The 23787-nt window shown below is 48.2% G+C and overlaps 3 protein-coding genes and 1 long non-coding RNA gene across 5 annotated transcripts in view; 2 read left to right on the forward strand and 2 right to left on the reverse strand.

Annotated features, from left to right (window-relative positions):
* Positions 1–23787, reverse strand: part of LOC115468279 (E3 ubiquitin-protein ligase TRIM39-like) — a 1086936-nt gene that overhangs the window by 682550 nt on the left and 380599 nt on the right. The window lies entirely within an intron of this gene.
* LOC115468284 (E3 ubiquitin-protein ligase TRIM39-like) overlaps positions 1–23787 on the forward strand; it is a 384146-nt gene that overhangs the window by 347970 nt on the left and 12389 nt on the right. Inside the window, exons 2-5 of one of the 2 annotated variants that reach the window (XM_030199886.1) lie at positions 5440–5535; positions 14921–15148; positions 15972–15994; positions 17358–17467. The exons of the other annotated variant lie outside the window; for it this stretch is intronic. Coding sequence (XP_030055746.1) covers positions 5440–5535; positions 14921–15148; positions 15972–15994; positions 17358–17467 — 457 coding nt within the window. The remainder of the gene's footprint in view (positions 1–5439; positions 5536–14920; positions 15149–15971; positions 15995–17357; positions 17468–23787) is intronic. 2 annotated transcript variants of the gene reach the window in all.
* The window catches only part of LOC115468322, a 306189-nt gene that overhangs the window by 270001 nt on the left and 12401 nt on the right, over positions 1–23787 (reverse strand). Inside the window, exon 2 of the long non-coding RNA XR_003941845.1 lies at positions 18677–18678. This is a non-coding gene — a long non-coding RNA (uncharacterized LOC115468322). The remainder of the gene's footprint in view (positions 1–18676; positions 18679–23787) is intronic.
* Positions 1–23787, forward strand: part of LOC115468286 (E3 ubiquitin-protein ligase TRIM39-like) — an 875973-nt gene that overhangs the window by 50474 nt on the left and 801712 nt on the right. The gene's annotated exons all lie outside the window — the stretch shown is intronic.

The raw sequence follows: 23787 nt of genomic DNA on the forward strand, positions 1-23787 counted from the left end.
GCTGGGGTGCTGTGCTGTGGTGGGATCGGAGCTTCGCTTTGATCGCTGGCCTGGTCGGGGCGTAGAGGCGGGAGGCCGGCGGTGCAGGACAGACAGGTGGATCGGATCGGCAACGGATCCGATTAACAAGAGCAGCGCGACCGTCGGGAGGCAGGGCGCCACGGGACCGAGCGTCCACGTGGCTGCCGTCCCTCCCTCCTTCTGCTGCCTGGTGGCCGGTGCAGCGTGAGTGAGCCGGGAGATCTGAGTGGGGCGGCGAGGCAGAGGGCAGCGGCTCATCGGCACTTGGGAGTGCTGCGAGTCATCTCCCTGCCTGTAGTGCTGGTCCTTCTGAGCGTGGTGAGCCAGGGGTCCTGGGCGGCTGCTCCCTCAGCCCTCCTGTCGATCCTCTGGCACAAGAGAGTGGGGAGCAAAGTGATCTGGGGCAGCCGATCCCTAGGCCCTCGTGTGGATCCTCTCTCTGACCCACTTCTCTTATCCCAGCGATCCCTACTAGTTCTGATTCATGCCTCTGCCCTGCTGCCCTACCTGTCCGCTCTTACACTGTCCGCTCTTACACTGGGCTGTCGGGGTGGCGGGCAGCCCAGCTCGGTTGCTCTGAGAGCAGCCCAGCTACTCCAGCTTTCCCTGGTCCACCTGAGCCAGCTTCTCTCCGTTTGCCTGCTACAGACTGACGGTTCCAGCTTGTTCCAGTCCGCTGATCCAGCTTCCCCCCTGCCTGTTCCAATCCAGCTGCCCTAGCGTGTTCCAGTCCAGCTGCCCTAGCGTGTTCCAGTCTGCCTGATCCCAGCTTGGCTTGTTCCGGTCCGCCTGATCCCAGATTGTTCTGGTCCGCCCGTTCCCAGCTTGTTCCAGTCCGCCTGATCCCAGCTTATTCCAGTTCGCCTGTTCCAGCTTGTCCCTGCTTGTTCCAGCCCATCTGCTCCAGCCTACTTGCTCCAGTACATCTGCTCCAGCGTGTTCCAATCCACCTGAACCAGCTTCTCCCTGCTCGTTCCTGTTCATCTGCACCAGCTTGTTCTACCCCACCTGCTAGCTTGTCAGCCATTGACTTACTTGCCTGCCTACTAGCTTACTAGCTTGCTAACTCATCAGCCATTGACTTTCCTGCTACACTTACACCTGTCACACCGCAATCACTACTTATGGCCCCTGTCCACATCCTCTTCCTTGCCCTGTCCCTTCCTAATCTTTTTCCCCTCCCCTTACCGCTGTCTACTGCTGGAACTCATTGCCCACCTGTGTTCCCTCCCGTCCTGCCCACTACGGCAATACCCTATTCACCCCCTTCCCTCACCACCTCACCATCTCTCTTGTCCCCCTCCTCCTTCCTAGCCCTTAATCTCCAACACCTCCTTCCTACCATTAACCCTTCATCATTCCTCTTAAGTGCACCCCGTCTTCGTCGCCTTCGTCGCCCGACCTCCCCCACCCTCCTCCGCATTCTCTTGCTCCTCCTCCTGCTATCCGCGGGAGACATTAATCCTAATCCAGGCCTCCCTCACCTGTCCTCCTCCTATCCATGCAAACGATTCCGTGATGTCTCCAACCTCGTCTCTATTCCCCTCCTCCCCCCTTCTTCCCTCCCCTTCTCATGCGCCTTGTGGAATGCCCATTCGATCTGCAACAAACTGCCCTTCACCCACGATCTCTTCATCTCGTTCCCTCCAACTGCTCGCCCTAACTCAAACCTGGCTCTCCCCTGACGACTCTGCCTCAGTTGCGGCCCTTTGTCATGGAGGTTATCTCTTCTCCCACACTCCCCGCCCAGATGGCCATGGTGGAGGCGTCAGGCTACTTCTCTCGCCCTCCTGTAGTTTCCAACCCCTCCTCCTACCGCAGTCTCACTGCTTCTCGTCCTTTGAAGCTCACTCCATCCGGCTATTCTACCCATTACCACTCAGAGTTGCAGTCATCTACCACCCCCCTGATAAGCCCCTCTCTTCATTCCTTACTGACTTCGACGCTTGGCTCACCGTCTTTCTTGATCCCGCATCTCCATCGCTCATTCTTGGTGATTTTAACATTCACGTTGACAACCCATCCTACGCTTCTAAATTAGAGTGAGGAATTTAGAAGCGTAGGATGGGTTGTCAACGTGAATGTTAAAATCACCAAGAATGAGCGCCTTACCCTATCCTCTCACATCTCCACTCTCTTCCCTTCCATCTCGTCTTCTGAATCTGTCGACACGGCTGTCTCTACCTACAATGAAATTCTCTCCACTGCTCTGGATACCCTAGCACCATCTGTCTCTCGCCCCACTAAGCGCATTAATCCTCAGCCCTGGTTAACCCCCTGCATCCGTTACCTTCGCTCCTGCACCCGATCTGCTGAACGACTCTGGAGGAAATCTCGCACCCTGTCAGACTTTACCCATTACAAATTCATGCTATCCTCCTTCCAGTCCTCCCTATTCCTCGCCAAACAGGAATATTATTCTCAATTAACCAATTCTCTTGGCTCCAACCCTCGTCGCCTCTTCACCACCCTCAACTCCCTACTTAAAGTACCCTCCGCTCCCCCCCCTCACTCTCTCCTCAAACACTAGCTGACTACTTCCGCGATAAAGTGCAGAAGATAAACCTTGAATTCACTTCCAAGCCTTCTCCTCCCTGTGACTTTTTAACCCACTCCCTCAACCAACCTAACCTGGCCTCCTTCTCCTCCTTCTCTGAGATCACCGAAGAGGAAACTGCTCGCCTTCTTTCTTCCTCTAAGTGCACCACCTGTTCCTCTGATCCCATTCCCACCAATCTGCTTACCAACATCTCTCCTACAGTTAACCCTTCAATCTGTCACATCCTCAACCTCTCTCTCTCCACTGCTACTGTCCCTGACACCTTCAAGCACGCTGTAGTCACACCACTTCTCAAAATAACATCACTTGACCCCACCTGTCCTTCCAACTACTGCCCCATCTCTCTTCTACCCTTCTTCTCCAAATTACTTGAACGTGCTGTCCACAGCCGCTGCCTTGACTTCCTCTCCTCTCAGGCCATCCTCGACCCGCTTCAATCCGGTTTTCGCCCACTACACTCAACAGAAACAGCACTCTCTAAAATCTGCAATGACCTGTTCCTTGCCAAATCCAAAGGTCACTATTCCATCCTCATCCTCCTCGACCTATCTGCCGCCTTTGACACCGTCAATCATAATTTACTTCATGACACACTGTCCTCATTTGGGTTCCAGGGCTCCGTCCTCTCCTGGTTCTCCTCGTATCTTTCCCAACGCACCTTCAGAGTATTTTCTAATGGCTCTTCTTCCACCCCCGTCCCGCTCTCTGTTGGGGTCCCTCAAGGATCTGTCCTTGGACCGCTTCTTTTCTCGATATACACCTCTTCCCTGGGCTCGTTGATCTCATCACATGGTTTCCAGTACCATCTCTATGCTGATGACACCCAGCTTTACCTCTCCACTCCCGACATGACAGTCGAAACCCAGGCCAAAGTTTCGGCCTGCCTTTCAGACATCGCTGCCTGGATGTCCAACCGGCATCTGAAACTGAACATGGCAAAGACTGAGCTCCTTGTCTTTCCACCCAAACCCTCTTCTCCTCTTCCCCCACTTTCCGTCTCTGTTGACAACGCCCTCATCCTCCCCGTCTCTTCAGCCCGCAATCTCGGAGTCATTTTCGACTCCTCCCTCTCCTTCTCTGCCCATATCCAGCAGACAGCTAAGACCTGTCGCTTCTTCCTCTATAATATTAGCAAAATTCGCCCATTCCTCTCTGAACAGACCACCCAAACCCTCGTCCACTCGCTCGTTACCTTTCGTCTTGACTATTGCAACCTTCTCCTCGCTGGCCTCCCGCTTAGCCACCTATCCCCCCTTCAATCTATCCAAAATTCCGCTGCACGTCTTAACTACCGTGTGAACAGATAATCTCATATCACCCCTCTCCTCAAGTCGCTTCACTGGCTCCCGATCCGCTACCGTATACAGTTCAAGCTTCTCCTATTGACCTTCAAGTGCACTTAATCTGCAGCCCCCCATTACCTCTCTACCCTCCTCTCCCCGTATGTTCCCACCCATAACCTCCGCTCTCAGGACAAATCACTCCTATCTGTACCCTTCTCCACCACTGCTAACTCCAGACTCCGCCCCTTCTGCCTTGCATCACCTTATGCCTGGAACAGACTCCCTGAGCCCATATGCCATGCGCCCTCCCTGCCCATTTTCAAGTCCTTACTCAAGGCCCATCTCTTCTCCCTTGCTTTTGGCGCCTAACCACCTTCCCATTCCTGATACCTACACTGACTACATAGTTTTACCTTTAGATTGTAAGCTCTCTTGAGCAGGGACTGTCCTTCCCCATGTTTAAACTTGTACAGCACTGCGTAACCCTGGCAGCGCTATAGAAATGCTAAGTAGTAGTAGTAGTAGTAGAGAGGCAGCGCGTCGGTGGAGTGGTTGTTGGTCGCGTGACTCGCTTCACATTCGCATGATCGCATCCATCACACCTAGCGGGCGGTAGCGGTATGACCCGTCCTGGACGTGGCTGTGCGCGGCGGCGTGCCTCAGCCTCACTCTCGCTCGGCTCCGCTCCTTCGACGTGACGTGGCATCTGAGGGAGGGCAGGGTAAGTCTAAGCTGCACATGGCCACATGCACGTACACAGGGTTCAGCCTGGCCCTGCCCTCCCTGGCCTGGAAACGTGGAAATTGAATTTGGGAAAGGAAAGAAACAGAAGAAAGTCGAGTTCCTGTCTCCCGGGCCCAGGTAACTTACTGCCAAGCAGCAGCTGCCAGCCCAGCCCAGGCAGCAGCAGGTAATAAAATGCTTTTTGGGTTTTTTTACATCTTATTTTTAACATCATCATGGTCATTTGTTTTTAAAATTAAGCTAGCTGGGGCCTGGTGGGCACTATTAAAATTTATTGTTGTGGAATTTCTGGGTGGGGTAAGCACTTCACTGCCTAGGGCAAAAAATGAATATATTTAATAATTAAAATATACCTTTTTTTGCCCAGCAGTGAAGAGCCCACCCCCACCCAGAAGCCCAAAATGTCAAGTCTGGCTACGCCACTGGCTCATGGCCAGTTCAGCACAATTTAACAAGGCAGAAATCTACCCTGCCTGGTTATATTACTTTTTTTAAAATTTTTTTGCTACATTTGGTACCCCACACTTTCCCACTCATAGCAGGTTCAATGTGGCTACTTACATATTATAAACAGGTACTTATTTGTACCTGGGGCAATGAAGGGTTAAGTGACTTGCCCAGAGTCACAAGGAGCTGCCTGTACCTGCAGTGGGAATTGAACCCTGGTCCCCAGTTCCCCGGCACCAAAGTCAACCATGCTAACCACTCAGAATTCAATTATCTTAAAGAAATGATCTAAAGAGAAAGGAACATTTCACATTTACTGTCGAGTCTGAAATTGTGGTTATAGAAATAATCACATGCTAATCAAGGATGTTTTATTATTCACAGAAAAAGCTTAATATGCACCTGGAGCCTCTGAGAAAGAATCTGGAAAATCTTCTGAAGTTTCAATCTACTGAGCGGAAGAAAGCTGCAGATCTGAGGGTGGGTGTCTGTGTCTGTTTCTGATCCAGTTTCTGCAGGGTTTTTGTTCCTCTCATTACATCAGTCCCCTGAAGCACCTGAATAACAGAATAATAGAATTCAATCTGCCTCATTACTTATAGTATTGGTTCCTTATTGCAGAGAGGTAAGGTGGTGTGGGCAGCAAAATGGGAAAGAAGCATCGGGCTCAGGCTTGATCCAGTCCAGCAGTGTAGAGTGGGGGTCTTTGGGGCTGTTGTGGTGCCAGGAAGGATGGCTGCAGGGCTGAGTGCACCAGGGCCTGTTAGGGGGCAGGAATTGGAGCAGTAGCATGGTCATGGGAACCTGTGCATGTCTGAAAGGGTCTCTGGTGTGGGGAAGCAGAGTGAGAGGTAGGCAGGTGCCTGAAAAAGAGAAAGTAGTACATTCTAGGCCCACTGGGGAAAACATTGGCCTGATTCGGAGCCATGCTGGGCTCCAAAGTGTGGCAGCTGGCTGGCCGTGTTGGAGTGAGCCTGGGAAACCAACGAGCACCAGTGGGCCCAAAGCAGGAGTCCCGAGAAACCCAGAATTCTGTGCATTGGTGCATTCATGTTCGTTTATTTTTATTTATTTATTTATTAGGATTTATTTACTGCCTTTTTGACAGCGGTGTACAGTAAGAATGAGATTGCGGGACCACACAGGGCTCAAAAAGAAAGTAACGTGGAGGGGCATATTTGATACTATGGTTGGGGCCGGCCAAATGTCAGAGATGGCCGGCATCGGTTTTCGCCGATAATGGAAACCGATGCCGGCCATCTCCAACCCAGTGAAATCCAAGGCATTTGGTCGTGGGAGGAGCCAGCATTTGTAGTGCACTGGTCCCCCTCACATGCCAGGACACCAACCGGGCACCCTAGGGGGCACTGCAGAAACTGCTCCCAGGTGCATACCTCCTTTAATTTCTGTGCTGAGCCCCCCCAAATCCCCCCCCCCAAAACCCATTACCCACTACTGTACGACACTACCATAGCCCTAAGGGGTGAAGGGGGGGGGGGGGCAGCTACATGTGGGTACAGTGGGTTTTGGGGGGTTTGGAGGGCTCCCATTTACCATCACAAGTGTAACAGGTGTGGGGGGGGGGGGGTATGGGCCTGGGTCCGCCTGCCTGAAGTGCACTGCACCCACTAAAAACTGCTCCAGGGACCTGCATACTGCTGTAATAGAGCTGGGTATGATATTTGAGGCTGGCATAGAGGCTGGCAAAAAATGTTTAAAAATTTTTTTTTTGGGTGGGAGGGGGTTGGTGACCACTGGGGGAGTAATTGGAGGTGATCCCCTATTACCTCCGGTGGACATCTGGTCAGTTGGGGCACTTTTTTGAGACTTGGTACTAAAAATAAATGGACCAAGTGAAGCTGGCCAAGTGGTTGTCAGAGCCGGCGTTCTTTTTTCCATTATCGGACAAAGCTGGCCATCTCGTAACAACGCCCCCATCCCGCCTTCCGTACCCTGCCGAAATGTCCCCTTTAACTTCGGCCGGCACAGCGACGGAATGCAGTTGAAGCTGGCCAAAATCGGCTTTCGATTTTCCCGATTTGGCTGGTTTCAGGAGATGGCCGGCCATCTCCCGATTTGTGTCGGAAGATGGCTGGCGATCTCCTTCGAAAATAAGCTGGATAGTAACATAGTAGGTGACGGCAGAAAAAGACCTGCACGGTCCATCCAGTCTGCCCAACAAGATGAGCTCATATGCTCTACTTTATATGTATTCCTGACCTTGATTTGTACCTACCATTTTCAGGGCACAGACCGTAGAAGTCTGCCCAGTACTAGCCCTGCCTCCCAACCCTTAGCCCCACCACCCAACCACTGGTGCTGCTACCCAATATCTGCTAAGCTTCTGAGGGTCCATTCCTTCTGAACAGGATTCCTTTATGTTTATCCCACGCATTTTTGAATTCCATTACCGTTTTCATCTCCACCACCTCCCGCAGGAGTGCATTCCAAGCATCCACCACTCTCTCTGTGAAAAAAATACTTCCTGACATTTTTCCTTATTCTGCCCCCCTTCAATCTCATTTCATGTCCTCTAGTTCTCCACCTTCCCGTCTCCGGAAAAGGTTCGTTTGCGGATTAATACCTTTCAAATATTTGAACATCTGTATCATCTCACCCCTGTTTCTCCTTTCCTCCAGGGTATACATGTTCAGGTCAGCAAGTCTCTCCTTTAGATTTTCAAGTTGTTCATACACACTCTCTTCTGTGAATGGTGCTATATCCACTCCATTCTCATGTACTTTTGCCAGCCAATCATGGTCCTTCTCCAGGATTTTCTTCTGTGAAAACAGAACAAAAGTATTTGTTTAGCAAATTTGCCTTTTCTTCATCATTATCTACATAGCGGTTCGCAGCGTCTTTCAGTCTCACGATTCCCTTATTAGTCTTCCTCCTTTCACTAATATACCTGAAGAAATTTTTGTCACCCCTCCTTACATTTCTAGCCATTTGTTCTTTCGTTTGCGCTTTCGCCAGACGTATCTCTCTCTTGGCTTCCTTCAGTTTCATCCGGTATTCTTCTCCGTGTTCCTCTTTTTCAGTTTTTCTGTATTTCTGGAACGCCAACTCTTTAGCCTTTATTTTCTCAGCCACTTGCTTGGAGAACCATATCGGTTTCCTTTTTCTCTAGCTTTTATTTACTCTTCTTACATAAAGGTTTGTGGCCATATTTATAGCTTCTTTCAGCCTGGACCACTGTCCTTCCACTTCTCATATGTCCTCCAAGCCCATCAGCTCCTTTCTCAGGTATTCCCCCATTTTACTAAAGTCAGCATGCTTGAAATCCAGGACTTTGAGTTTTGAGTGGCCACCCTCCTCTTCAGCCGTCATATCAAACCAAACCGTTTGATGGTCACTGCCGCCCAGGTGGGCACCCACTCGGACATTTGACACGCTATCCGCCTTTGTGAGCACCAGATCCAGCGTCGCTCCCTCCCTCGTGGGTTCCATGACCATTTGTCTGAGCAGAGCACTTTGGAAAGCATCCACAATCTCTCTACTTCTTTCCGATTCCGCAGATGGAACCTTCCAATCTACATCTGGCAGATTGAAATCCCCCATCAACAGCACCTCTCTTTTCTTTCCCAACTTATGGATATCTGCGACCAGATCTTTATCTAGTTCTTTCAATTGTGTCGGAGGTCTGTAGACAACACCCACGTGAACAGAGGTACCATTATCTCTTTTTAAGGTGATCCATATCGCTTCTTCCTTTCCCCAGGCCCCTGTCATTTCAGTCACTGCAATATCATTTCTCACATACAGAGCTACTCCTCCACCATTTCGACCATATCTATCCTTCCTAAATAGATTATAGCCTGGTATGTTTGCATCCCATTCATGGGACTCATTGAGCCACGTCTCTGTGATTGCAACAACGTCTAAGTCTGCCTCCAACATCAGGGCTTGCAGGTCATGAACTTTGTTGCTTAGACTGCGAGCATTTGTGGTCATCGCTTTCCATCTACATTTCAGTGGCATTTTTGTCTTCTGTCAGGGCTCAGTGGGGAGGTGAGAAGTGAGAGTGGAGGAAGAGAAGCAACAGCAGAGGTCTTTTAATGATTCTGAGTTATGGAAGGTTTTTTAAAGCCAACGTTTGAAGACCGGAGAACACTGATTGTTTGGTGTCCAGCAAGTATTCTGAGGCTTATTACTTCTTTGGAGCTATATAGTAACATACGTGAAGGGGCATAATCGAACGGAAACGTCTATCTCCATGGGCGTTTATCTCCGAGAACGGGTCCGTGAAGGGGCGGACCGAACTGTATTTTCGCAAAAAATAGACGTCCGTGTTTTATTCGACAATTTGTGAGGTGGGCGTTTTTGTTTTTCAGCGATAACGGAAAATGAAAGCGCCCAGCTCAAAAACGAATAACTCCAAGACATTTATTCGTGGGAGGGGCCAGGATTTGTAGTGCACTGGTCCCCCTCACATGCCAGGACACCAACCGGGCACCCTAGGGGGCACTTCTACAAAAACAAAAAAAAAGGTAAAAGAGCTCCCAGGTGCATAGCACCCTTCCCTTGTGTGTTGAGCCCCCCCAAATCCCCCTCAAAATCCACTGCCCACAAGTCTACACCATTACTATAGCCCTAAGGGGTGAAGGGGGGCACCTACATGTGGGTACAGTGGGTTTGGGGGGCGGTTTGGAGGGCTCCCATTTACCAGCACAAGTGTAACAGGTGGGGGGGATGGGCCTGGGTCCACCTGCCTGAAGTCCACTGCACCCCCTAATAACTGCTCCAGTGACCTGCATACTGCTGCCAGGGAGGTGGGTATGACATGTGAGGGTGAAAATAAAAAGTTTTGAAACGGCATATTTTGTGGTGGGAGGGGGTTTGTGACCACTGGGGGAGTCAGGGGAGGTCATCCCCGATTCCCTCCAGTGGTCATTTGGTCATTTAGGGCACTTATTGGGGCCTTATTCGTGGAAAAACAGGGTCCAGGAAAAGTGCCCTAAATTCTCGCTACAAACGCATATTTTTTTTCCATTATCGGCGAAAGGCGCCCATCTCTGATCGGCTGATAACCACGCCCCAGTTCCGGCTTCACCACGCCTTCAACACGCCCCCATCAACTTTGTCTGCATACGCGACGGAGTGCAGTTGAAAACGTCCAAATTCGGCTTTCGATTATACCGCTTTATTCGTTTTTGTGAGATAAACGTCTATCTCCCGATTTGGGTCACAATATAGGCGTTTTTCTATTTCGATTATAAGCAGGACAGTAACATAATAGATGACGGCAGAAAAAGACCTGCATGGTCCATCTAGTCTGCCCAACAAGATAAACTACTTCTTATGTATACCTTACCTTGATTTGTATCTGCCATTTTCAGGACACAGACCATAGAAGTCTTGCCCAGCACTAGCCCCACCATCCAAACACCAGCTCTGCCTCCCAATCTCAGCTAAGCTTCTGAAGACACAGACCGTAGAAGTCTTGCCCAGCACTAGCCCCATCATCCAAACACCAGCCCCGCCTCCCAATCTCGGTTAAGCTTCTGAAGATCCATTCCTTCTACATAGGATTCCTTTATGTTTATCACACGCATGCTTGAATTCCGCTACCGTTTTCATCTCCACCACCTCCCGCAGGAGGGCATTCCAAGTATCTACCACTCTAATAGGTATCTTGGAGCTATTACATTTTGAGAGGGTATAATTGATTGGAGACAAAAATGGTGACCAGAATTCAAAAATTTCAGTGAGAGGGGGCAGCTGACAGCTATTTATTGGAAATACACTGAGATCTCTATGAAGGCATGAAAAGCAGGAAAATGCCTGTTAATCTCTAATTTACCAGCTATCAGAGAAAAAATAAGGTAACGTGGAGGGGCATAATCGAAAGGGACGCCCAAGTTTTGTTGAGGACGTCCTTGCAAAACGTCCTGATGGAGGGGCGGAGAAACCCGTATAATCGAAACAAGATGGATGTCCATCTTTCATTTCCATAATACGGTCGGGGACGTTCAAATCTTGACATTTAGGCAGAAGCATAGCCAGGTGGGGCGCAGGGGGAGCGGTCGCTTCCCTAAACAGCTGTTTCGAAAAAATGGCGCCTATGCGCCCTGTGCCAATAAATTTTTTTTCTGCTCCCTCCTGAGTCCTATCTCTTCTGCCCGTCTTCTCCCTCCTGCGCAGCACCAGTGATTCAGAGTCAGCCTTCTGCCAGCGTCGGGGCCTCTTCTCAGGCGCGTCCCGCCTACTCTATTGCAACTTCCTGTTTTCCGCAGAGGTGGGACGTGCCTGAGAAGAGGCCCCGACGCTGGCAGAAGGCTGACTCTGAATCACCCGGTGCTGCGCAGGAGAGAGAAGACGGGCAGAAGAGAAGGTGAAAGATGCAACGCTCGGGGGGGGGGGGGGTGCTGGAGAAGGGAGAAAGCAGGCGGGCGAGTGGGGGGGGGCTGGAGAAGGGAGAAAGCGGGCGGGCGAGTGGGGGGGGGGCTGGAGAAGGGAGAAAGCGGTCGGGCGGGCGGGGGTGTGTGGCTGGAGAAGGAAGAAAGCGGGGGGGGGGGGGGGGGGGCTGGAGAAGGGAGAAAGCTGCCCGGGGGAGGGGGGTGTGCTGGAGAAGGGAGAAAGCGGGCAGGGAAGTTTAATTGACCAGAGTGGAAGTGAGTCTATCTAGTCCAGTTTAACAAGGGAGCCAAACTTACTTTCCTTGTGCCATCACTATCCAGCAGGATAGGCAACGTCTTGAAATGTGGAGGAGAAAGGATTTTTTTTATATATATGTTTATATCACACATTATCCCAAGCAAAGTTGGATTCAGTGTGGCTTATATTTTAAAATACAGTGAGACGGAATAATAGAATGTAGTTATATCATGGGAATAAATAGATGGATGTGTCCGAAACATTTAACAAAGTTGAGATTAGCATATATACCCAACTGGGCATTTAAACGTTTGTCCTTTGTTGATACCACATGTTCAGAAATCATAGCCATAAGTATAGACTATCACATGGGAGGGGAAGGAGATAGGGACACAAAGAGGGCACTACTGGAAGGGGGAATGGGGATATGGGGACAATGGTGAAAAGTGGGTGAGATGGGGACAAAGAGGTAATGCTGGAAAAGGGGGAAGATGGTAACAGGGGTAATGCTGGAAAAAGCAGGAAGATGGGGACACAGGACAATGTTAGAAAAAGGGAGAGGTGGGGGACACCAGGACGGCAGATGCTGGAAAGTGGGAGATGAGGAGACCAGGTAGGCTTGTGCTGAAAACGGAGGAAGATGGGGACACAGGGCAGATGCTGAACTTGGGGGTAGGATAGGGACAAGGAACATAGAAGGGAGATGCTGGACAGGATAAATAGTGGTGCAGAGAAGAAAAGGATGGTGCACTTGGAGACAGAAGAAATGTCAGATGGGCAAGAGACCCTGTAAAGGCAGAAGAAACAGAGAAAAACAGAAAAGAGACAGTGGGACCAAAGCAAATGAGAAAACAGTAGAGGGGTCCGAGTGCATTTTCTTAAGTCATTTTGGACGTACTGCAGCACAGATTTTGATGGGTAGAATCAGGGACTGCAAATCCCACATGAATTTGGGATGTGAGTTCACACTAGGACTGGTTGAAAAATCTCCCTTCTGGAACTGGATCACGTGGCAGCTCTATACACAGCTATTTGATACTGGGGACATAAAACGAAAGATCAGTGCCAAACAGATGTAGAGAAGGAAAGGAAGAAGACAAGAGGCGAGAGAAGAAATGGAAAGACCAACCTGGAAAAGAATTTGTAAGGCTGACTCATGGAACATGGAAAAAAAGACTATTCCCAGACAACAAAGGTAGAAAAAAATTATTTGTATTTAATACTTTGTAAGGACTGAGATGTACCTGCTTTGTAAAATGTACATTTTTTCTGTTTTTATTTTGCAAACTACAGGAGAAAATGCATTTCTGTCTTTTTTTTTTTTTTTAACCAGTATTGCACTGTTTAGAGTCTGGCTTCCTTGGGGGGGGGGGGGGGGGGGGTCTCTATTTCAAATTTCTTTTGGGTGAGGGGGTTGTGATTCCCTATTCTGCATTAGATTGGTAGCATGGAATGTTGTCACAATTTGGGTTTCTGCCAGGTGCTTGTGACCTGGGTTGCCCACGTTGGAAACAGGATACTGGGCTAGATGGACCATTGGTGTGACCCAGTATGGCTACTCTTATGTTATATAGATGAGGGTCTGTCCATGTTCTGCATGTGTGACTGAGGTGAAGGATTCTGCTAGCATGTAGTATCTGTGTAGGAATGTGTAACAGTGTAGCTTGTTCCAGTTTCCCAATAGTAGGTATATTGGTGTTTTAGAGCCCAGTGTAATATATATAGCACTGTCTTCTGATCGGTGGTTTAGGGCTGTTATGGTGTGGTAAGTTTTGTGTTCTAGGGCAGTCCTGGAGTACCCCCTTGCCAGTCAGGTTTTCAGGATATCCACAATAAATATGCATGACATTGATTTGCATATACTACCTCCATTACATGCAAATCTTTTTCATGCAGATTCATTGTGGACAGCCTGAAAACCTGAATGGCAAGAGGGTGCTCCAGGACCACCTAGGGAAACAGTTCTCTAGGTCCCACTGTAATATTTATAGCATTGTCTTTTCATAGGTGGGTTAGAGCTGTTTTGGTGTGGTAAGTTTTCAGTATAGGTTGTGGGTGTCTTTTTGCAGGAGTTTGTGTTATTTCACAAAGTGTCTAGCCCTATTTGAAAGTAGGCTCTGGGGCAAGGGCCCTTGTCACCCAAAGTAAAAATGCTCAAGACTAGTGTTCTTCATATCCTGTAGAGTCGCCACACAAACAAAAGCCCATCTGATTTAAACAAGGTGTCTAGCAGTGGAAGGACTGGGTGTGCTATTCCTGAGCTGATGGTCACGATTTGAATATTTTTATTTGAAGTTAAGAAGACAGGTTGCCTGCTCTGGCCAGTCCAGGGGCCTCTTCTGCGTCCTGCCTCCTGATGTAACTTACTGTTTCCTTGTAGGCAGGATGCAACAGAGACAGCCTGTATTAATCCATGCCCTGCTACAGCCCCTGAGCAACAACACAGACACTGTTGACTAGCTGACCACAACCGGCGCCTATTTTATAAAAGTCTGCTCCCCCTGAGATCAAAACCTGGCTACGCCTCTGCATTTAGGTTGTCCTTAGAGATAGTTGTCCCTAGACTTGGTCGTTTCTGATTTTCGGCGATAAACCAAGGACGCCCATCTCAGAAATGACCAAATGCAAGCCCTTTGGTCATGGGAGGAGCCAGCATTTTTAGTGCACTGGTCCCCCTGACATGCCAGGACACCAACTGGGCAACCTAGGAGGCACTGCAGTGGACTTCATAAATTGCTCCCAGGTACATAGCTCCCTTACCTTGTGTGCTGAGCCCCCCAAATCCCCTCAATCCCATTACCCACAACTGTACACCACTACCATAGCCCTTAAGGGTGAAGGGGGGGGGGCACCTAGATGTGGGTACAGTGGGTTTCTGGTGGGTTTTGGAGGGCTCACTGTTTCCTCCACAAATGTAACAGGTAGGGGGGGATGGGCCTGGGTCCACCTGTCTGAAGTGCACTGCACCCACTAAAACTGCTCCAGGGACCTGCATACTGCTGTGATGGACCTGAGTATGACATCTGAAGCTGGCAAAAAATACAGTTCACATGGGGAGAGAGGCAGAGGGAGTTGCTGGATGGGGGATGGAGGAGATTGTGAAAGCGGGATAAGCTTCTGAGTATGGTGAGAGAGGAAGGCTGGGAAAAGAGTGGGTGGTGAGAGGAGGAAGGCTGTGCCGGAGCCACCACTGAGAGGAGGGTAATGGAGCCACTGCAACAAAATCACTCTAGTGTTACTGAGAATTATCTCTCCTTGTTTAATCCAGACTGAGACAGAGAGGAAAAGACAGATAGTTGAGTCCGAGTTTGAAGAGTTACAACAGTGTCTGAATAAGGAGAAAAAGATTGTTCTCTCGAGACTGGAGGAGGAAGAGAAGAAGATTCTCCAGAGAATGATGGAAAATGAGACCCAGCTAGAAGAGCAAAGTTCCTCCCTCATGCAGCTGATCTCCGAGATAGAGGAGAAGAGTCAGCAGCCGGCCGAGTTACTGAAGGTGAGATTAGCAAATCTATTTCTAAGGAGGTTACAGATCTTCCAGGAGGAATCAGGGAATTCATGTAGCAGATCAGAATATCTTACATAAGGGCCTGCATAAGGGCTGGTTCTCCTGACAAACCGTGACAACATAAATAATAGAAATAAAGTCTATAATGTTTGGAGGATTAAATTGGGCAACTTTCATTTTTGGAAGTTTTGTATACTGTAGGGTCAGTAGAGAGGGACTATGCAACTTTTTTTTACAAAGTTAATATTTTTCATGTTCTCCAGCCTAAACACTGAGGGGTATGTTAGTTCTGGGGTTAATTACTTTTTTTTTTTAATTAATAAACATTTCTCATATTTTAAAGATGTAGATAGTCCATTCCTGAGGCTGAAATTTTGCAGGATTATACAGTTGATTTCCCTCTGTCCTCTCCCAGTGGGTCACATACACACATATCACAACCTCCATCTCAGCTCTCCCAAACCAGGCCCTTGAGAATTTCTACATGCAGATCATGGATCAGAACCATTAAGGAGGTTTCAGTACTGTTCCCCATCCAAAAGTATGAAGGACCTGTGTTTTATCTAAATACTTGAAAAGTTGCCCAACTTAGGAGATAAATGGTAGGTTTGAAACAGGCTAATACACTTGTTTCCATAATGAGTTTGGGTGTTTCTTATAGATTTTTGGACGCTGATCATAGAAATGGCATCAAAATTTTGTAGCTGTTATGTGATTGAGCAGAACTGTGAGTAGAGTATCCTAGTGTATAATGCGTTCTCGTAAACTGTGAAATCTAACTAGAAATATTTTCTGTCTCATTTCCCTTTAGGACGTGAAGGATGCTCTGAGCAGGTACAAGTTAGTTTTCTGCCATTTTCTATGTGACTGGATGGGTTTGAGTGAGGAAGAAGGGAATTAATTGATTGGTGAGAAGGAGAGAGAATTGAGATTGAGAATAGGAGAGAGGGTGGTGGGATTGAGTGAGGAGAGGGAGAGTTAAGGTGTGGAGGAAGCACTGAGAAATGAAGGGGATGGGGGAGAGAGGAGGAGAATTACAGACTAACCCTCTTCCTCCTGACTCTCCCTTTTTCATCCCTGTACTGACAGAACTTCTCTCCCACCAACCTCCCTGATATCTCCCTTCTTCCTGTCCTCACCTATGTGGCCCTTCATGAATCCTCTCTTCATTCCCCACCAAACTCCACCCTGTGAATCTCCTTTCCACCTCTACCCTGCCAGTGGTGCTGCCCCTCAACCCTAGTGCAGAAGAAGGTGCTGGTGATGGTCTCTGTTCTGACACTGTCCATAAGAGAGTAATTCCATAAAATAATGTGTTTATATTTCTTTGGATGGTAAATAAACATGGATAATTTGAGCCAGTCAATATTGTTTATCTGGATTTTCAGAAGACATTTGATAAAGTTCCCCTTGAATTTCTCATGAAGAAACAAAAACGTCATGGGATAAGAGACAGTGTCCTCTTGTGGATTAAGAACTGGTTAAAAGATAGAAAACAGAGTAGGGTTAAATGATCAATATTCTTAATGGAGAAGGGTAAATAATGGGGTTCCTCAAGATCTGTGCTGTATACAACTACAATAGCCCTTTTGGCTGCAGGTCTCACCTATAAGTAGGTACAGTAGCTTTTGGCTGACACTTTCCTCCACAAGTGTGATAGAGTGAGATATGGACCTGGTCGCCTTTTCTACAGTACACTGCACTGACCACTAGGCTACTCCAGGGACCTGATTACTGCTGTAATAGGATGGACCATAACATCTTAGGCTGTCATAGAGGCTGCTATATACTGTTTCTTTCACATCTTTGATGAGTGGGAGGGGGTCAGTGACCACTAGGGGAGTAAGGGGGGGGGACATGCCTTAATCCCTTCAGTAGTCAATTGGTCATTTAAGGCACCTTGTTGTGACTTAGTTGTGATAAAAACGAAACATCTAAATTGTAGCCCTGGATATTTTTGTTTTGTTCCATTGTGGCAGAAAAACATCTGAGTGTTAGGAATGCCCAAATCCCGCCCCTATCACACTCCCTTGCCATTTTGTGCCACTTTTTGACTGTTTTCTTATTTCAAAAATGAGTCCCATAATCACAGAAAACTGAATGTTCATGGTATATTTCATTCCTTTCACTGTTTACATCTCTATCCCCTGGGTGTGAACATCTCCCAGAATAATCCCAGTGACTCTCTAACCCATAGGTGTCAGAAAATGAAGTTTCCAAAACCGAAGGCTGTTTCTACTGATCTGAAAATAGGTTTCCAATTGAGTTACCCTCGGCAGCTGAAGAAATGGATTACAAAATTTGGAGGTGAGGAATTGATCGCTTTTTAATTTGGTTTGGCCACTTTACAGATGCTCTGGATGTTTCTGTAAAAATGTGCAGAAATAAAAGTCTAAATCTGAGAAACAGACACTGCAGTAAAATGCAGTGTTACATTGTTCACCCCGTAGTAAATTATAGTGTTACATTGTTCAGCCCCCAGGAAAATACAGTGTTACATTGTTAACCCCGCGGGAAGTTACAGTGTTCTACTGTTCACCCCACAGTAGGACTCAGTGTTACATTGCTCAGCCCCAGGTAAAATACAATGTTGCACTGTTCACCCACTGTAAGATACATTGTTACAATATTCAGCCCACCACAACTGCTTTCTAAGCACCAAATCCCAATATTCACCTAACAGGAACCTTCTTATAATACTTCAAAATTGAAAAACACCTTATAGAAAACCTACTTCAGAAACTCAGGAACTAAATTTATTATATTTATTTGTCTAAAATAATTTATAATCTGCAGTTCTAGGTACGGTATATTACAACCTACATTCATATCAATCACTGACAGACATTATGTATCATTAACATACACTCTGTGAATACCTGATAAACATAACAGTATTTATACTTCAGTGATGATCAATCACCAGAAGGAACTGAGTATATAAAAAGGATTTCAATTGTTTTCTAAAGTTTAAATAATCAGCCTGTAATTGATTTTCTCCCAGGAAAGCATTCCCTATATTAGATCCAGCCATTGAGAGAATAATATTGAAGTTGTGATGTTCAGCCTCTGGATTTTCATACCTGGATTTTCAGTGCTGGGCTGTACCAAGATACTGCGTATATGGATATACATTGACCGAATAATAACCCAGATAAAGTTACCACATCCTTTTTGTTGTCCTAACTTTATCCAGATAGTTACCCAGTCACTAGACTGAATCTTTCCACTAATGAGGTAACTTCTAACTCTTCCGATTCTGAACCTCCAAACCATCCTGGCACTGTGTCGATAATGCCAAGACAGACTGTCCAAATTTCAGCGCTATTATTGCCCCTGAGGTTAGCAAGTTTAGTGTGGACAGTGGAAGGATAGACTGCTCGGAAGTGTCCCAGAGACAGAAGTACAATCCGTTTGTGGAGTTGTTGCAGTATAGTGACGGGGTAACGTACCAAGAAACTATTATCTATTGGTGAAAATCTGAGAGAATTCTGACTACAGACAGAAAGACTGAACATCTCGGTAGATGGAGTCCATAAGCCCCATCCAGTCTGTCCGTCTCACTTTCCACAGATCTTCAACCATCATTTTGCAAACCCTGAGAGATTCTTTTGTCTCCACCTCCCCTGTGAGAGACTCTTCCACAGATCCACCTTCCTTTCCATGAAAAACTATTTTCTAAGTTTGGTTTTGCTTATGTTCATGCCAGTGGCGTAGCTACGTGGGGCCTGAGGGGGCCGGGGCCCCCGCAGATTCACCCCAGGACCCCCCTCCCGGCGAACCCGCCCCCGCCGCCGCCTACCTTTACTTTTGCTGGCGGGGGATCCCACTCCCCGCCAGCCGACGTCTTCTCAGTCCTTCCTGCTCTTCAATTTGTTTGCTGACGTCCTGCACGTAATTGTACGTGCAGGACGTCAGACTCAGCGAGTTCTCTGAGTCTGACGTCCTGCACGTACAACGTGCAGGACGTCAGCAAACAAATTGAAGAGCGGGAAGCGACTAAGAAGAAGAAGACGTCGGCTGGCGGGGAGTGGGATCCCCCGCCAGCAAAAGTAAAGGTAGGCTGCAGCGGCGGCGGGGTCGCGGTGGGAGGGGGGGCGGCGGCAATTTTGGCGGTGGGGGGGCGGCGCCGGGGGGAGGGCTAAAATGTGCCCCCTCCGCCCGGGCTCTGGACCCCTCACCCACAGAAGGCTGGCTACGCCCCTGGTTCATGCTTATTAACATTTTTTATACCGCTTAACTTTCACGAAACAAAGCAATTTACAATTTCTGAAAAGTACAGCATACATCAATAACATTAAAAAATAAAAAAGATAAGAACTTCATTATTATGATAGAAAAGCCTAAAAACTTCATTCCAGAGGCCATTTGTAAACATATCATCCCTTGTAGATCATGTGTCCTGGAGAAGACCTGTACACCCTACTACTACTACTACTATTTAACATTTCTAAAGCACTACCAGGGTTGTGCAGCGCTATACAATTAACAAAGAAGGACAGTCCCTGCTCAAAGGAGCTTACAATCTAAAGGACAAAAAGTGCAGTCAATCAAGATTGAGGCAGTCTAGATTTCCTGGATAGAGGTACAATGGTTAGGTGCCGAAAGCGACATTGAAGAGGTGGGCTTTGAGCAAGGATTTGAAGATGGGCAGGGAGGGGGCTTGGCGTATGGGCTCAGGAAGTTTATTCCAGGCATAGGGTGAGGCGAGGCAGAAAGGGCGGAGTCTGGAGTTGGCGGTGGTGGAGAAGGGTACTGAGAGGAGGGATTTGTCCTGTGAGCGGAGGTTACGGGTAGGAGCGTAAGGGGAGATGAGGGTAGAGAGGTAGTGAGGGGCTGCAGAATGAGTGCATTTGTAGGTTAGTAGGAGAAGCTTGAACTGTATGCGGTACCTGATCGGAAGCCAGTGAAGTGACTTGAGGAGAGGGGTGATATGAGCATATCGGTCTAGGCAGAAGATAAGATGCGCAGCAGAGTTCTAAACGGATTGAAGGGGGGATAGATGGTTAAGTGGGAGGCCAGTGAGGAGTAGGTTGCAGTAGTCAAGGCGGGAGGTAATGAGAGAGTGGATGAGAGTTCGGGTGGTGTGCTCAGAGAGGAAAGGGCGAAATTTTCTGATGTTATAGAGAAAGAAGCGACAGGTCTTGGCTATCTGCTGGATATGGGCCGAGAAGGAGAGGAAGGAGTCGAAGATGACTCTGAGGTTGCGGGAAGATGAGACAGGGAGGATGAGGGTGTTATTGACTGAAATAGAGAGTGGAGGGAGAGGGGAAGTGGGTTTGGGTGGAAAGACAATGAGCTCGGTCTTGGCCATGTTCAGTTTCAGGTGGCGGTTGGGCATCCATGTAGCAATGTCGGATAAGCAGGCCGATACTTTGGCTTGGGTTTCTGCAGTGACGTCTGGTGTGGAGAGATAAAGCTGGTTGTCATCAGCATAAAGATGATATTGGAAACCATGAGATGAGATCAGCAAGCCCAGGGAAGAGGTGTAGATTGAAAAAAGAAGGGGTCCAAGGACAGATCCCTGAGGAACTCCAACAGAGACGCGGATGGGGATGGAGGAAGATCCATGAGAATGTACTCTGAAGGTACGGTGGGAGAGATAAGAGGAAAACCAGGAGAGGACAGAGCCCTGGAACCCAAATGAGGACAGTGTAGCAAGAAGTAAATTATGTTTGACAGTGTCAAAGGCGGCGGATAGGTCGAGGAGGATGAGGATGGAGTAGTGACCTTTGGATTTGGCAAGGAACAGGTCATTACAGACTTTAGTGAGTGCCGTTTCTGTCGAGTGTAGAGGGCGAAAACTGGATTGAAGCGGATCGAGGATGGCATGAGAGGAGAGAAAATCAAGGCAGCGGCTGTGAACGGTGCGTTCAAGTATCTTGGAGAGGAAGGGTAGGAGGGAGATGGGGCGGTAGGGTCTAGTGATGGTTTTTTGAGGAGTGGTGTGACTACAGCATGCTTGAAGGAGTCAGGGACAGTTGCAGTGGAGAGAGAGAGGTTGAGGATATGACAGATGGGGGGGGGGGTGACAGTAGGAGAGTTGGTGTTTAGTAAGTTAGTAGGGATGGGATCAGAGGAACAGGTGGTGCATTTCGAGGAGGAAAGAAGGTGGGCGGTTTCCTCCTCGGTGATATCAGGAAAAGAGGAGAAGGAGGCCTGGGTTGGTTGGTTGAGGGAGTGGGTTAAAGGGTGAAGAGGAAGAGGTGGCTTGGTAGTAAATTCGAGGTTGATCTTCTGCACCTTGTCGCGGAAGTAGTCAACCAGTGATTGAGGAGAGAGTGAGGGGGGGTGGGAGAGGGCGGCACTTTGAGGAGGGAGTTAAGGGTGGCGAAGAGACGACGAGGGTTGGAGCCAAGAGAATTATTTATTATTTGTTATATTTGTACCCCACATTATCCCACCTTTTTGCAGGCTCAATGTGGCTTACAGAGTGTTGTTATGATTCAGTCATTACATGATCTTAGATACAGACGATAATAAGCTGAAGGTAATTAGAATTAATCAATCACAATGGCTTCCTTCTCTGTATAATCACTGTGGAGCTTCAAACAACTCGCATTAAAATATTATGTTCGCTCCCACAGTCCCTCAGTTCTTAAATTCTCAAATCCAACCCTTCATTTCAATAATTTTTATCTCTTAGTGTCCTCAGTTGTGCACATTACCAAGATTACTGAATGGCCATGGTTCCTGCACACCTTTCTTCATCGGTACACTTTATCCACCCTTTTTTTTTTTTTTTTTTTTAAACTTATTCTTCACTTTTATATTTTTTAATTATCAATACTCATCATTGAAAAACACATCAAGCTCAGGGGTTGATGTTACTGCCCGACATGCATGTTTCGCCCTTAACAGGGCTGCTTCAAGGACTGCCCCCTACAAAAAATCATACACAAAAATTAACTTCAACGATATGGTGACAGAGACATATATTTAACTGCTCACATCACCCCACCGTTCTAAAACCTCTCACTCACCCTTTGCCGTTTAGCGCCAGCTCTGCTCTACAGCAGTGTTGCCAGGTGGAAAATTTTTTTCCCACCCAATCCAGCGTAAGAACCGCCCAAAACCCGCCCAAACTCAAACCCCGCCCCTGACACCCCCACCCCCGCGTCATCACCCCGCCCCCGCCGTCATCAACCCCGCCCCCGCCATCACTGGCCCCGCCTCCCCTGTCATCGGCCCCGCCTCCCACGTCATCGGCCCCGCCCAAAACGTCACTAACCCTGCCCAAAACGTCACTAACCCTGCCCAAAACGTCACTTGTGGGACAGGAGATGGATGGTGCAAGGGTGTCCAGAGCAGAGGAGAGGGTGGCATTGTAAGTAGAGACAGCCTTGTCGACAGACTCGGAGGACATGATGGACGGGAGGAGATTAGAGATACTTGAGAATAAGGTGGGAGGGTCGACAGCCTGGAGATTCCTGAAGGTAGTGGTTAGTGTTGGGCGGGACTGAGGAGGAGGGTGATGAAGTGTGAAGGTGATCAGGTGATGATCTGAGAGAGGAAGAGCATAGGCGCAGAAATTGGAGGGTGAGCAGGTAGAGGAGAGGACGAGGTCAAGACAATGGCCAGTTTGGTGAGTAGGGGTGGTGGAGCTCAGCTGGAGTTTGAAGGAGGATGTCAGAGTGAGGAACCTGGAAGCGTAAGAGTCGGATGGGTTGTCAGCGTGTATGTTAAAGTCGTAGTGATAGGGTGGATCGAATTGGTGGAGGGGTAGCATTGTATGTTAACGAGAGCCTTGAATCAAATAGATTGAAATTTGTGCAGGAAAAAAAACACATGATAGAATTCCTATTATTGAAATTCTATGTGTAAAGGGGAAAAGGATAGTGATAGGAGTGTACTACTGTCCGCCTGGCCAGGATGTAGAAATGTTAAAGGAAATTAGGGACACAAAGAAACTGGGCAACACAATAATAATGGGCAATTTCAATTACCCCGATATTGACTGCGTAAATGTAACATCAGGGAACGCTAGGGAGGTAAATTTCCTTGACGAACTCAAGGACTGCTTTATGGAGCAGCTGGTACAGGAGATGACGAGAGAAGGAAAAATTCTAGACCTAGTCCTTAGTGGAACGCATGATCTGGTATGGGAGGTAATGGTGCTGGGGTCGCTTGATAACAATGATCATAATATGATGAAATTTGATATTAGCTTTGAAGTAAGTATACAGGTAGGGGGGGATGGGCCTGGGTCCACCTGTTTGAAGTGCACTACACCCACTAAAAACTGCTCCAGGGACTTGCATACTGCTGTCAGGGAGCTCAGTATGACATTTCAGGCTGGCATAGAGACTGGCAAAATCGTTTTGTGTTTTTTTGTGGGTGGGAGGGGGTTGGTGACCACTGGGGGAGTAAGGAGAGGTGATCCCCGATTCCCTCCGGTGGTCATGTGGCCAGTTGGGGCTCCTTTGTGAAGCTTGGTAGTGAAAACAAAGGGACCAAGTAAAGCTGGCAAAATGCTCGTCAAGCCTGGCTTTTATTTTCCATTTTTGGGCGAAGCCGGCCATCTCATGAGCACGCCCCTGTCCCGCCACCATCCCGCTCCCGTCCTGCCTTCACTACCCTACCGACACGCCCCCTTAAAGTTTCGCCAGCTCATACAAAAACACGGG

Source organism: Microcaecilia unicolor, chromosome 4, assembly GCF_901765095.1.
Source record: "Microcaecilia unicolor chromosome 4, aMicUni1.1, whole genome shotgun sequence".
Taxonomy (NCBI): domain Eukaryota; kingdom Metazoa; phylum Chordata; class Amphibia; order Gymnophiona; family Siphonopidae; genus Microcaecilia; species Microcaecilia unicolor.